The following is a 13,488-nucleotide window of genomic DNA, read 5'->3' on the forward strand; positions in this document are numbered from 1 at the left end:
TCTTATGCTCTCAGACTTGGCATCAGAACCCATTAAATAGAAATCCTATCGCGAGCTGTTGTGCTCTTGTCTGAGGACATTTGAGCATCGCAGTTGTGTCCTTGTAATTATTCCGGAGAGTGTATTTGCTTTAACATGAGCTTAGCCGACGAGCAAAGACAGGGCATGTTGCAGGCATCTTCCTCATGACTAACTTGCATATGACACAATGTTCCCTGTGCTGATAGATGCAGGGTGGCAGTCTGAGGCAGTGGGCTTTACCACTGCAAAAGGAATCGGACGTGATTGGTGCTGTGGAAAAGCTGACAGCATGAATTATGAAGGTCTCATTAGGGGCTGTTGGAAATGATTTATCTTGCCACCAAATATGGCCATCCAACTACATTTGCCTCCATGGTTACAGAGTCCATATTGTGTTTTGCCCTTTTAATTTCCAAGCTGTATCATTTTCGCTTTATTATGGAGGATTTTCCATGGACGCCACACCGTGTGACTCTATTAAATCTAAGGTCACTTCTTGGCATGCCAAGCAAAATGCCTCAGAAAAAAGGACAAGGTATGCTCTTCGGAGAAATTGGCTGCAGTTGCAAAGGTGCTACAAAAAATGTGTCATGTTTCTCACTTGACAGATGCATTGCTTGGCATGGCGGTATTGAGCTTGGCAGTGTGTGTGACTACCAGGTCATCTACAGGGTTTTTTTGTTTTTTTTTGCGATACTAATGCCAAGGGCTGCTTCCATTGCTTTCCAATATCCTTTAGCAGAAGCATTGTAGTACAGGAATCCTCAAAGGGTAATTGAGCAGAATTTACAACCCTATATTAACATCATATCATGCAGGAGAAAAAAAAGAAATGTTGTGTTTGGAGGGAATTGGCTGAATTTACAAGAGAATATTTCATTAATTGCTTTAAGCACGAGACGAGAGTGTCCCAGATTAGAGAATGCCTCGATATTTCAGACTGTGTTGAATGTGTCTTTTTCTATACTATTCATGTAAAACTGACTTCTCCTTCTGAAATGGTTTCATTAGTAATCCGCTTCCATCCTTGTTTCTGTCGCTGCACAGTAGTCCTTTCAGCTTTGTCCCTGCAGCAGCCCCACTTTTAGTCACGGGTGGTTCAGCAGCGTCGCTTGTTTGAAAAAAAAAGGGGGCAGGCGATTTAAAAAAAAAAAAAATTTGAAAGTTATAAGCTGCAATCTTGGCATTGCTTTCACTTTAAAATGCTCCATAGGCGGATCCGTTTTCTGATAGCATCATGCAGCTGAACCGAAAAAGCACGACACATTGCTCACATTATCGTGCAGAGGGGGGTACGTCTTTTGTGAAACCCCCGGAATAGATGACAGGGAAATGAGTATCTTCATTTGTTGCTGTTGTTTTCAATACCGTCCCCCTTATTATTTAAATCAAAACGAAGTCTACTTTTCCCCTCAGATTGATAAGAAAGCATTTGTTTACACCCACATTAAGGTGGGGGAACGCTCTTGATTCTTCTGCTGGCAGTTTATCACACTGTAATGTCTAGACTGTAGAACACAAATCAAACAGTGTTGCTTTTGACAGCGTGGAGATTGAATTTATACATGTTTGGATGACTTGAAATGATATGAAAGCAGATTGCTGAATCCTGCTCCCTGAGTGTAAGGAAAAAGAGGAGGAATGATCTGCTTGTAGCACCCAGCAACAGGGCTCCTTCGATGCAGTGCTTTGATAACGTCAGAGCTCCATCTAGGTTGCTTTGTGTGGTACTGCTCAATAACCTTGTGATTTAGATTGTGCTGTAAAATTACCAATGCAGTCTGCACAGTAGCCCCCTCATTTGCCTGCACATCAGAAATACAAAATACATCCTCTGTACTTACAAAACAGACTGTATCCTGAGGAGCGCTCGTCTCAAACCACACGCGCTCCCGTTTTTGGGGCGAGTTCACATCACTTCTCAATGAGGTGCAGTGGCAGTTGCACAGAATTCTAATTTGGCTTCAATCTAAGTCATTAGGCGAGTCAACAGGAAGCAAACAGATGGCAGAAGGAATATGATGGATAATTGTACGTCTCAGAGGACAATTCGTAATTTGTATCTGATTCCGTGCAACCCCCTCATTTTCCTAATGAAGGACTAATTGAGTTTTTTAGATTGGCTCAAGCATATGGGGTCCGTATAATAGCAGTAAGGAGAGATAGTGTAGTGAGGGCGTGAGAGAAGATTGATAAGGATGGTCTGACTTTAAAGGTTGGAGGATCATTTAAGACCCAGCTGGAGTATATTACAGAGGAATACGATGCTTTTCCATGACATCAGAATCACCATCACTTTCATTATCATCATATTTTTTATTTTGTTTTATTTTTCAAATCTTTCACAGATTTGTCTAAAACACTGACATGTACTCTGAGACAACACCTGTTCCTTTCCTGCCTCTCAAATGTTGGAATAAATAAATAGAAGTCTGCCCTTTTTTTTAAATGAATAAATGTATATTTGATGTTTTTTTATGTAATGCATTTAACATGCAGTTCACCCTCGCAGATACTGACTGTGATTTTTTTTAACCCTTTTTTTTTCTAAGAATGTGTTCAAACTTTTTTCTCTTCATTCCAATAAACCTGTTGTTAATTATCTGTTCTGCAGTGACAAAATCCATAATCAGCTAGAACAGGCTTTGATCATGTTCTGCATTGATTTTTTTAAGGTTTCAATGCCTGCAGGAAGCGTGCAAATTAATAGGTGCTGTTTGTACAAACGAGGATTTATCAAGCCCTTCAATTGATATACAGCTGTTAAAGCATATGCTTGCTGTTTGTAAAGGTTAATGTCTTCTATTATGGTTCGGCGTCTTTTTAAATGCGGAAATATAGTCCCATTGTAATTCATGACTCAAACAGAAGTCCAATATATCTAAAAATGTACTTTAAGCAGCTTACAACCCAGAAATATGACTACATTTGACCTAAAATTTAAATCAGCCTGAGTAGCTAAGCTGCTGAGGAAACGGATCAAAGACGGGCTCGGTGAAGGGAGGTATCCTTCCTCCTGGTCTGAGTGGACTGTACACTTGTCTCTATTCTGAAAACTTATACTCTTCAAAGTGCAGCGGTAATGAAGTGCCTCTCATTAAGAGCTACGTTTGTGACAGTCAGTCAGTCAGTCGGGCAGTCAGGCAGGCAAGAGTGCGTGGAGGGCAGTAAGCACAGCGGCCCCTGATAGGAGCTTCTCATAGGGGGCCTTTGAGTAAAGGCTCATTTCATGCAAGGTTACACACATCACTCAATGGACACAGGGCTGGCTTTTTACTGTCTTTCAATAAAACTGCGCATGGAACGTGTTCGCGCAGTGAGCATGAACCTGGAAATGAAACGTCTTCCATCGGACTCTTTTTGTGGCTGTTGTGATCCCTGCCTGTGCTCAAGCCTAAAAAATTCCCCGCATGCAGCTGATCAAAGCAGCCGTGATGGAAAAAAGGTCACGGACCCAGGGAACTTTCATTCTCTTTGAGTGTGCGCAGGCTCTTTATTTGTTTTGTTACATCACACTCCATGTACTTAGTAGTGGGACATTAGTTAAATCAAGCGTGGATATCTTCACAATATGGCCTCTAATTAGCTTGAAAGCATCAGTGGGCTGTAATAGTCAGAAAGCTGGCTCGGAATAAATAGTTTGGCCTGTGCAGGAAAACACTGTCCAGCACTATCCATGTTTGCACACCTTTGACACTGTGATGAAGGCCTGTGTGGGCAACAGCACATGCAGTAATAATGTTGACTTAAAATATGAGCCTTGGTATCTTCTGTTATAATCCTCGTTTACTGTCACCTGCCGGGGTCACAGCCCAGCAGAGGCTAGCTTGTTGCGGCTTCACAGCCAACAATTTTTAGCAGACAATGTGTCCAACAATTGTCATTGTTTCTGGCTCTTTCTGATTGTGCATGCAGTGCTGGCTTTGCTAACAGATGCACCCCTGGAGATCGGCTTCCGAAAGCCGATTGAAGCAGAAGAGCTATTTTTTCCTTTTTAGAGCAGCCAGACGTATCTCTCTTGGCGAGATCATCTTGCAAAGCAGCCTGACTCATTTCAGTTTCTTAAAGTTGTGAGCAAGGTATCAAAAATAGCCTAATCTCATCCCTCAGTGCTTTAGTACGCACCTGATTTGTTGATAATCCTTGACAAGCAGGCAAAATGGCTGCCAATTTAAACTGATGGCACAGCATGGTGTTCTGAAGCCGTCTTTGCATGCACCCTCTAAAAGATCTATTTTTGATCCTACTGGGAGTAATTGCAGGTTCAATGTCGTAAAGTGTTACCAAATGAAGTGCTAATCTGTTGCTTCTTTGAGCAAATTAGAAGCTTTTCAAAATGGAAAACCTGAGGAACCGGAAAAAAGTTAAGGCTTCAATCTGTCACTGCTGCGTGTATGAGAGTGATTAGAGTGAGTGTGCGTTGGGTTACGGACTTTTTCCAACATTGAAGAGTTTTTATTTTTTTAGTGTTGAGAGTGTTTGAAAATTTACTGGCCAACTTTTTTTCTTTTTTTTTAAGGTTTATTCATGTGCCTTTAATGGAGAGATAGGAGAGCGGACATAGTTGGAATGTAGGGAACGACATGCAGGAAAGGAGCCACAGGTGGGATTCGAACCTGGGCCGTCCGCTTTGAGGACCACAGCCTCCGTACATGGGGCGGGCGCACCAACCACCGCGCCATCAGCAACTATTCTTTCACAATTCAACGCATCACATTATGTTAATGGAGATGCACGGTGGACGGGCTGTTAGTCGGCACAACCCCATGTACAGAATCTCCAGTCCTCAAACCGCCCGGTTTTGGAGCCCGACTCTCGGCTCCTTTCCAGCATATCATTCTGCACCTTCTTCTCCAAATTTCCTAAAAACCCTTCAAATAACCTACATGTCTAAGCTGTTAACAGATTCTAACAACTTCATTAGCGACATGGATCTGTAGCCGACTATTAAGAGGTCATTTAGGTCAACATGTTTCTAAATAATTCACCGAAAATCAATAATGAATCTGCAGAAAACAACACCTCTCAGAAACAATGCTACAGTAAACTCAGTAATCTCTCAGCAACTGCTTTACGGCAGCTAGGGGTAAACATTGCTCTGAAGGGCGAGGGCACATTTAAAAAAAACAAAGCAAACGACGATAATGTGCAGTGCAAGCTATGTGTTGCATATCATAGAAATGCATAGTTTGATGAGCCTAAAGCACAAGGAGAAACCAGCGGAGACAAATAACAGGCAGTCTCACTTCACATCTGCTAGCTCCGTTAGCGCAGGTCTGTGTGGTGACACCAGCGCAGGGAAGATTAGTCTTTATGTCCAGATAAACTAATAAAGAAAAGAGTGACAGGAGATATGCTTCAGTGATGTTTTGTGGAAAGAGAAGGAGAAGGTGAGCTGATGGCGTTTGACAACCACAGCTACGAGAGTGGAAACGATATATGTGGGAAAGCGCAGGAGAATTGTGCAGAACAGCAACGTGTCTGTTACTACAGACACGAGGACAGCTCTCAGTATGGAGTCATGTGTTATACCGTCACTTATCATTTCATTCAGAACTACGATTTGAAGACCGGTGTCCTTCAGACACACAGTACTGATGAGCTGCACACTGCAGACAACAGAGCAGACCACAGGGAGGTCCTTGTCCGACATATTATTTATGTGTGTGTACTCGTTCATTAGATAATGGGAGTACTCGAGTATTTAGATTACTGTAAATGCCTTTCCCTAGTCAGCGCAGGTTATTTATTTACCCAGCAGCCCCCACTGGACGTGCATTATATATATAAAAAAGACAATTCACTGAAGTATGATAGCAGGCAATCATGTTAATAGCCCTTTAGCTGTGTTGTTCAGCAAATACAGATCATTTTACACGCACTGCATGTCTGCTACAGCATCTGCACAATCTGCCAGATGAAACGACAGGCACTCTATCATCGTTTGATGCAAAGTGTTCCCCTCGGTTTTTTTTTTTTTTTTATTGATTTCATGCATTTTCTATTATCCGTGATACACTGGATTCAAGCTAATTGAGTTCTGCTTGTTTGTGAAGCCAGCCTGAGCGGACATCTCTTACCTGTCAGCTCTAGACTTGGTCCAGAGAGTTGGAAACTTTTTTTTTTTGATTCTTGAAAGGATGGTCCGGCTTTGACCTTGTGTTCAAATGTGTTTCCTGCTGCGGAGGAGAAAGTGGTTATTGCTGATCTGGCTGCCAAGGTCACATAAGTAACTCAGCTCCTTTTTCTTTTGAGAAATGGATTCAATTCCACATCAGGAAAGGCAACAGCACAGCTACTGAATTCAGTAATTCCTGCTCAATGTAAAGGCCTGATTGTAATCTGTAGAAACTTCATTTCTCATGTTAAGACTCTAAAATGCAGAAGTTATCAGGGATTCATGCCATTTGAGATTCTCATGCATGCAAAATAAAGCCATTGTACATAAGGCAGGAAAGCTAACAGTGATGGATTTCTCTGTAGAGCAATGTTCCTCCTGCGCAGTTGAAGCATGATGGCTGCTGGATATCAATAATAAGAAAGCACCTCATAAATCCTAAACCTAATTTCCCTTAAAACTCACAGTTAAAAAAAAGTTAAAAAATGACGCCGTCTCAAAACAGAAGAAATGTTAACGACACACTAAATGCATCATCTGCGCTTTCCGTCTTGTAATACATTGAAGACACATTGTGTTTTTTTTTTTGCCTCGGCTGCTTTGACAAACGACAACAGCCTGCCCTCACGGTTATTAAAATTTTTGGCTCCGTCTCTTGTGTTTACCGTCATACAGCCACAGGCTCAAATACAACACTAGTAGTTCAATTAAAACTGTTGCGCTTATTTCACAAGCCTTTTTTTTTTTTTGGTGTCATGTTTCCACATTTTTTTTTTTCTACCTGCGGCTCTGTAAAAACACCACGCAAGGATTAACATCTCAGCCCTGTTGAATAATAAAAAAAAAAGTCTCACATTTAAAAACTGAGACTGAATTAACCAGTCCTCATGAATGTACCAAACCGGGTCAGATTTTTTGAAATATCTTCCTGTCCAGTCCTGTCTCAGATATAATTACTCAAACATCAGCCCTTAAACGATGACTCCATCAGGCTGAAACACTTCTATTTAAAAAAAAAAAAAAAAAACGTGTGAAGTTGGATTCATACAGCGTGCGGCTCTGTAACGACTGTTTGTCATCGTAGAGTCTAACTGACATCACGCCTAATGACATTTTTATAATCTCTCTCTTGTGGTGAAACGCTTTTGTTGTATTGTTCATCACAGCAGCCGAGCGCCGCATTAGATTAGGTGAGATTGACTCGAGGGCCAATATCACTTTTTAATAGGCTTAGTTGATCAATGTTTTGCAGTGGCAAATCATTTTCAAAGGTGCGAGTTGAGCTGTGATCAATGATGTGAGGCCGGTCGTGTTGATTAGCATTTAAACGGGTCATTATGGAATATAATAGCCTCAAGCTCCATATGTGTCCACCTTGATAGAAGAACTGATCTTTTTTTTCTTTTTTACACATTTATTTTATAAAAAGGTAAATCATCGAGACTCCTGCAGTAAAAAATATTCAGATATTTACAGATTGTAGGCCTCTGTTGTCTTTTGTACTTGTGAACACTATTTGAACTATAGACAATGGGGTGTTTTTCAGCATATTTTCAATGATTTTTTTGGCATTTTAAAAATTGAATGTTGCCGAAAAAAAAGGCAACAGAAGACACAAAGTGATAGTAATAGTAAGCCAAGTGCTACTCCACAATTTCAGAGTTTCAAGTGTTTATTTTGGCGATTGTTAATTAATTAAAAAAAAAAAAAAGCAGCGTGCCCTGCTTTTTGTATCATTTCCCACAAAGTAGCACACACTCAGGCTGACTGAATCAGACGCTCCTTTTGTTCTGCAAAGTGAGGAGTTGCTTGATGACTCAAGACACCACAGGATAGAGAAAGAAACGCAGTGCAGGGATAAAATGTCAACATTTCCTACAGCAGTCAGTTAGCCTTACACGAGTGTAAAAATCAGATCAACGACCCCGCTGTTCGTCCGGGCCATCAGTGTAACCTGCATGTTCTCTGTCCAGCACATAGTTCTGTGCTCACACTGCGGCTTTTCGGCTTAATTTGAGCAAGACAGACATTGGACACGATCAAACAGGATCCAAAGACCTTTGAACACGCTTGTGAAGCCAGTATCACTGTGCGGAAAAATGGCTCTGAAGATCCTAATCAGCATCGAGGGGGCTGCAGTGTTTGTTTTCTGGCGGCCTTCTCTCCTTTCATTTTACCTTTTTTAGTATTCTCATTGTTCATACAAACACAGAGAGTTTTCCCGATAGTTGGAAGGAAGGGGAGCGGGGAAAAAAAACCCAGAGTAATTTTTCTTTTTTCGCTTAGCTTTAATTATTTATTTTCCTAATCCAATTATGGAACATGTTTGTTGATATGATCTAGATAATGCCCGCCGTATGATGCATGGATCAGAAAACTGTCTGCTCCTGTCGTCGAGTTGATTACCGAATAATTAGCCGTAAAACTTTCAGCTTTCAGAGGAGGATGATCAGATGAGAGGGGCAGATTTTCTTACCTATGTCGTCGTCACTTTGAGCGAGGTTAGTCTCTCTGGGATTGCTGCAGGAAACACAGGAGAGGCCACAAAATACATCAGAACAAACGACTTAAACATCCCTCTCTTATCATTGGCTGATGCATTGTATTGTCCAATGTACTAACATAAGCTATGTGTGAATCTGTTGTTGATGCATCACCTGCATTGCCTATTTTTGCAAATGATATAATCACCTCATTAGGACCACACTGCAAAAAGTAATGCAAGTTTTTAATTTCAACGAGACACATTTGCATGAGCTGTTTAAGTAAGTTCAATAAATGAAGTTATACTTAAACAGCTTATGCTAATTGTTTTACCCAAATGCTTTATTGCTAGCACTATTTTTCTCAGTGTGGCATCAGAACATCGTACTCATTGTCTCTTTGTCCCTTCCAAGGAAACAAAGAGGGCATGCTTTGTAACGAATACAGCTCAGAATACATTTGTCTAATTTTTTTTTTTTTAACAAAAAGGTTCACTATATTTTGGACCGGGTACAGCAGAGATAAATCCCACAAAGATGAGAAACTTTTAAAGGAAACTGTGGATCAATAGCATGTTATGTCCATGACCCCCTCCTCTGTGGCTTTCTGATGGCTTACACATTTTTACTTTCATTTTCGTTTCATTTCTTTTTACTGGGTGTGCAGGCGGGTGGGAGGGAGGGAGGGAGGGAGGGAGCTGGTTCCGATGAAGGTTTAGACTCTTAAAAAAATAAAACAATGTGAGTTTATTTGCATGTTTGCTATGTGTCTACGCTGTGCTTCCAAGCTCAATTAATACTTCCAACTCACCCTTATAAATCCGTTGCATTGGTCTATGCCCTAGTGTAAGTGGAAAAAATTAAATACAAACTTGTGTGGTCTTTGTTTCTAGCCATGTACTGCAGTTGTTTCAAACATCCTGAAAAAAAAAAAACAGTATGTAATAAGCTTTTGTTCTCAGACAATCATGTTTAAGCCTAGCTTTCATATGAACCTCTATTCTGTCCCATAGAATATGGAATGATCGGAGAGCATACTGTAAAAAGTCAGCGGCCAAGATCAGTTCATGACACAAAGGCCCTGCAGGAGCAAGCTGAATCTGCTAAATTTATGGCACAAACTGGTAATACACTAGTTCTGTTTCTTTATTCTGTTAACTAAACTTAATTTCATCATGCATGCTCTCTCTCTTGTACTGCACCTTTTTTAAGTGGAAATGTTTTTGCATTATTATTTTTCCTCCAACTCATTCTCTACCGCTACATATGGAGTAGAAAGATAATCTTCCCATTTCTCTCTGAGTATTTGCTTTGACTATAGAGCTTAATTGGGTTTTGGGGGTCTGTTTGTTTTATTGTCATATATAGCGAGTTGGTGAGTGGATTAGTCATACAGTATATTCATAGAACATTAATTAAACAGCAGTTTAAAAAAAAAAAAAAAAACGAAGGGCCCTGATGTAGTTAATCATCACCTCCAAGGCATGATAAATTAAATGTCATTCGATGAAAAACCCACCCCCCCTTCGGCCAAATATGAAACACATACTTGGCAAAAGTTAAACTGATAGATGCTGCCCTTAAGAGATAAAATGAAGCTTTTCTGCTTAATCAAGTGGAGCATCCAATGAATGAATACTCAGCTACTCTTAATTCATTACGACTTTTACAACCTATCACCTTCACTTTGTTGTAATAAAATCAGACAGTGTTGGGAATGAGTGAGAGCAAAATCAAAGCCTTAACTTTTTTTTTGCTTTCATTATGTAGATGTTTCTGTTCTCTCTTCTTTTTCAGTGGGTGGGTTTAGATCGAGCAGCTATTTTTTTTTTATTCCTCATTTTGATTATTTTTTTGTCGGGGGGGGGAAATGTTTTGATTTTTTTTTTTCCATGTGTGGTTTCCATTTTTTTTTTTTAAATGCCTGTCCTTGTTTGAAAACTCCACTCATGATCACTTTTGATTTGCGACACACAATACACCTGCCGTTACTAACATGAACCCCATTAACACCTCTCCATTTGACACACGCTGTATAGGTATGTCGTCTCCCCTTGTCGAGTCGCATCGCTGTGCTTTTCTGTTTCCCATTCTCACACTATTTACTCTCCCTGTACTGCCTCATTTAACAAATTGATCCACCTTTCAGTCGATTTTATGAGTTGCAAAATTAAGACAGGGTTTTAGATCCCTATTTGGCTTGAATCAATAAGTCCTTGATATGACATCCCGAGGTTACAACTTAAAAGCATATCATGCTGAAAAGTCTAAAAAATGATTCGATGACTTTTAATGACATAAATGTATTCAGAGCTGCAACTGAAACTTTTTGTCTTTGACTTAAATTACTCCTCCAGTGCACAACGCCTCGATGAAAATTACAACTTCACCCAAGGGTTAAACATAAAAAAAACATCAATTATTTGGTGACTATTCTGAAGCAGGGGGTTTTGATTGTCCAGTAAACAAAGTCACCAAATAATGTAATCTTTTTTTTTTTGGTTCCATGTAGGCTTCCATGGCTTTGGAAAATCACCCCCACTGCCTCCTCATAATGTAAAGCTTTATTTAGCATTTCACGGCTTTTTGATATCCGACCCTTTTGGAGCATGAAGACAGACAGGCTCAAGGTTTTGTTATTCTTTGTAATCTATCTCAAAAGAGCTATTAAGATAAACGGGAACAACTCTGGTCCTCCTTATCGTTACTGATCTGCTCCCACAATGCCTTTTTTATGATTATTTAATGACAATATGTCTGCATGCAGAGTTAAACTACTTCAACGTCTGCTTGCTGAGACTTTTTATGCAGGTGCAAAAGCCTGCACAATAGAAACCCAAAACCACTCTTATTCTGTGGCTTTACCCGTTACATTTCCTTCTGGGCACTCACAATTGAAACTTGAATAGAATCAAAACTGCTTTGAGCCACAGTCACACGCATGAAAATGGCTGTGATCTGCTGAATAAAAACCAGCTAACTTTCTCATTTTTCCTCATCCCCTGGGAGTTAACGGGCTAAGATGGATCGGAAAATTATTTGAAAACCCATCGTCTTAAATGCAGAATTTTGGCTCCTCCGTTGTCAAGGCAACTAGATAAGTTTGCTGCAGCACAAGGGAAGCCATATCTCAGACCTCTCTATGAACTAACACCCATTCAATTCCATTTTATTTTTATTTTTTTCCTCAGATTCATCCTTCCTGCATGCCATCAAGTTCCAATTACATTTTCGTTTGTTTATGGTGATTTTTTTTTCTCGGTTTCTTTAAAGCATAATTTTTTTGGTTTATTAAAATGCATGAATTCTGTTCTTTAAATATAAAATGAAAACAGTAAGATACAACCCTGAAGTCTGCTGATTATTAATGTATGATCTAAGCTATGCCCTCTCTGTGATCTTTGCATAAATGCACGTTTAAAGTTGTTGGAAATGTACCCGTCTCCACTACATTATAGAGGCCAATGATACTACACAAAGTTTGCAGACACAAAAACACTACTTTTGGGCATGCAAATTTATTAATAAGCCGGGCTAGTGATGCTGCAAATTCAGTATTTATCAAAGATCACATAAAGGCAGTATAGACCCTACAGTAGAGTTCCTTTAAGACCCCACTTCACTCCCAAAGTGACTCATGTTGGCCCCTCCCCCTTTTCTACTAAACCCTGCCAGACCTTGCCCTGCCCTGTCCCATAAGCCCTGCACAGGGACCATATTGCTGCATTTAACTAGTGTCACCCTTCTCCCACACAGGTGAAACAGGTGCAGAGGAGTGGTCCCAGTGGAGCTCATGCTCTGTAACATGCGGTCAAGGGTCGCAGGTGCGAACAAGAACATGTGTCTCTCCATACGGAACACACTGCATCGGCCCTTTAAGAGAATCAAGGGTTTGCAATAACACTGCCCCTTGTCCAGGTAGTGTTAGCCGCAGATTCTTGAATATTGATGTTTTGCTCATTTGTTGTTTCTGGGAGGAAATGTACTGTTGTGTTTTAACAAACCTGTGAAATGTATTCTCATAACTATTGCAGGTAACTATTCAAATCTTGATGCTTTTTATTTCTTTGATGTTTTTTTTTTATGGCTATGTTTTTCTGTTTTTTTCATTTTCACTTTTTGTGTTTTTCCCCATTTCATATAACTGTAAGGGCAATTCATCTGCGTTGAAATTGTTTTGTTTTTTTTATGACATGTGGTTCTGCATGGAGCTAGGGGAGCAGTAGATATGTTGTCAGCTTCATTTCCTTGAAGGTCAGCCGTGCATTTTAAAATAGCTAGGCAGCGATTCTTCAAACATGCTGTAAGGCATTTCTTCCCCAACCCGTGATGGCAGCGAAGATGAGTCACTGGTAGTCAGGTATCAGCATCAGACGCTTTTCTTCTGACTGGTGATTGCAGCGCGCTCATGTTTGTCTGCAGAAATCTGGCAGGACAGCGTGCCGTTCAAAAACAAATCACCACTATCCCAATTTTTTTGGGTGGTTTGCACAGGCAAATATGTTGATTTAGTAATGAGATTCTGAAATCATGTTTAGTCAAAAACCTTGATGTCGCTGTTAAAGTGCTTCACAGTCTGCACCACAAACTTTGAAGTAATTACAGGCTGATCAAAAACACTGCGAGCTGCATCCTCTGACATTCTGATTCATAATTTACTGTATTCCATTTTCCATTAGGTATGTGCAAATTGTCAATCTTTAAAGGCGTGTTCACTCTTCCAACTTGGACACTATGAGCTAAAAACAGAATGAGTCATCTCAAAGAAACAGTTGCCTAAATATCAGTCTTATTGTTAGTTCTCGATGGCCATTAATAACAAGCTCAGACAGCATTAAAGCTCCTTTTTCTAAGGAGGACGGAAAA

At 40.2% G+C, this 13,488-nt stretch overlaps 1 protein-coding gene across 13 annotated transcripts in view; it reads left to right on the forward strand.

The window, feature by feature from the left end:
- adgrb3 (adhesion G protein-coupled receptor B3) overlaps window positions 1-13,488 on the forward strand; it is a 147,732-nt gene that overhangs the window by 48,641 nt on the left and 85,603 nt on the right. For 9 of the 13 annotated variants that reach the window (XM_065959320.1, XM_065959317.1, XM_065959316.1 and 6 more), the window contains exons 3-4: window positions 9,636-9,746; window positions 12,379-12,540. The exons of 3 other annotated variants lie outside the window; for them this stretch is intronic. In XM_065959320.1, coding sequence (XP_065815392.1) covers window positions 9,636-9,746; window positions 12,379-12,540 — 273 coding nt within the window. The remainder of the gene's footprint in view (window positions 1-9,635; window positions 9,747-12,378; window positions 12,541-13,488) is intronic. One more of the 13 variants, XM_065959318.1, reaches the window with a different exon arrangement.

Source organism: Labrus bergylta, chromosome 10 (assembly GCF_963930695.1).
Source record: "Labrus bergylta chromosome 10, fLabBer1.1, whole genome shotgun sequence".
In the NCBI taxonomy this organism is placed as follows: Eukaryota; Metazoa; Chordata; class Actinopteri; order Labriformes; family Labridae; genus Labrus; species Labrus bergylta.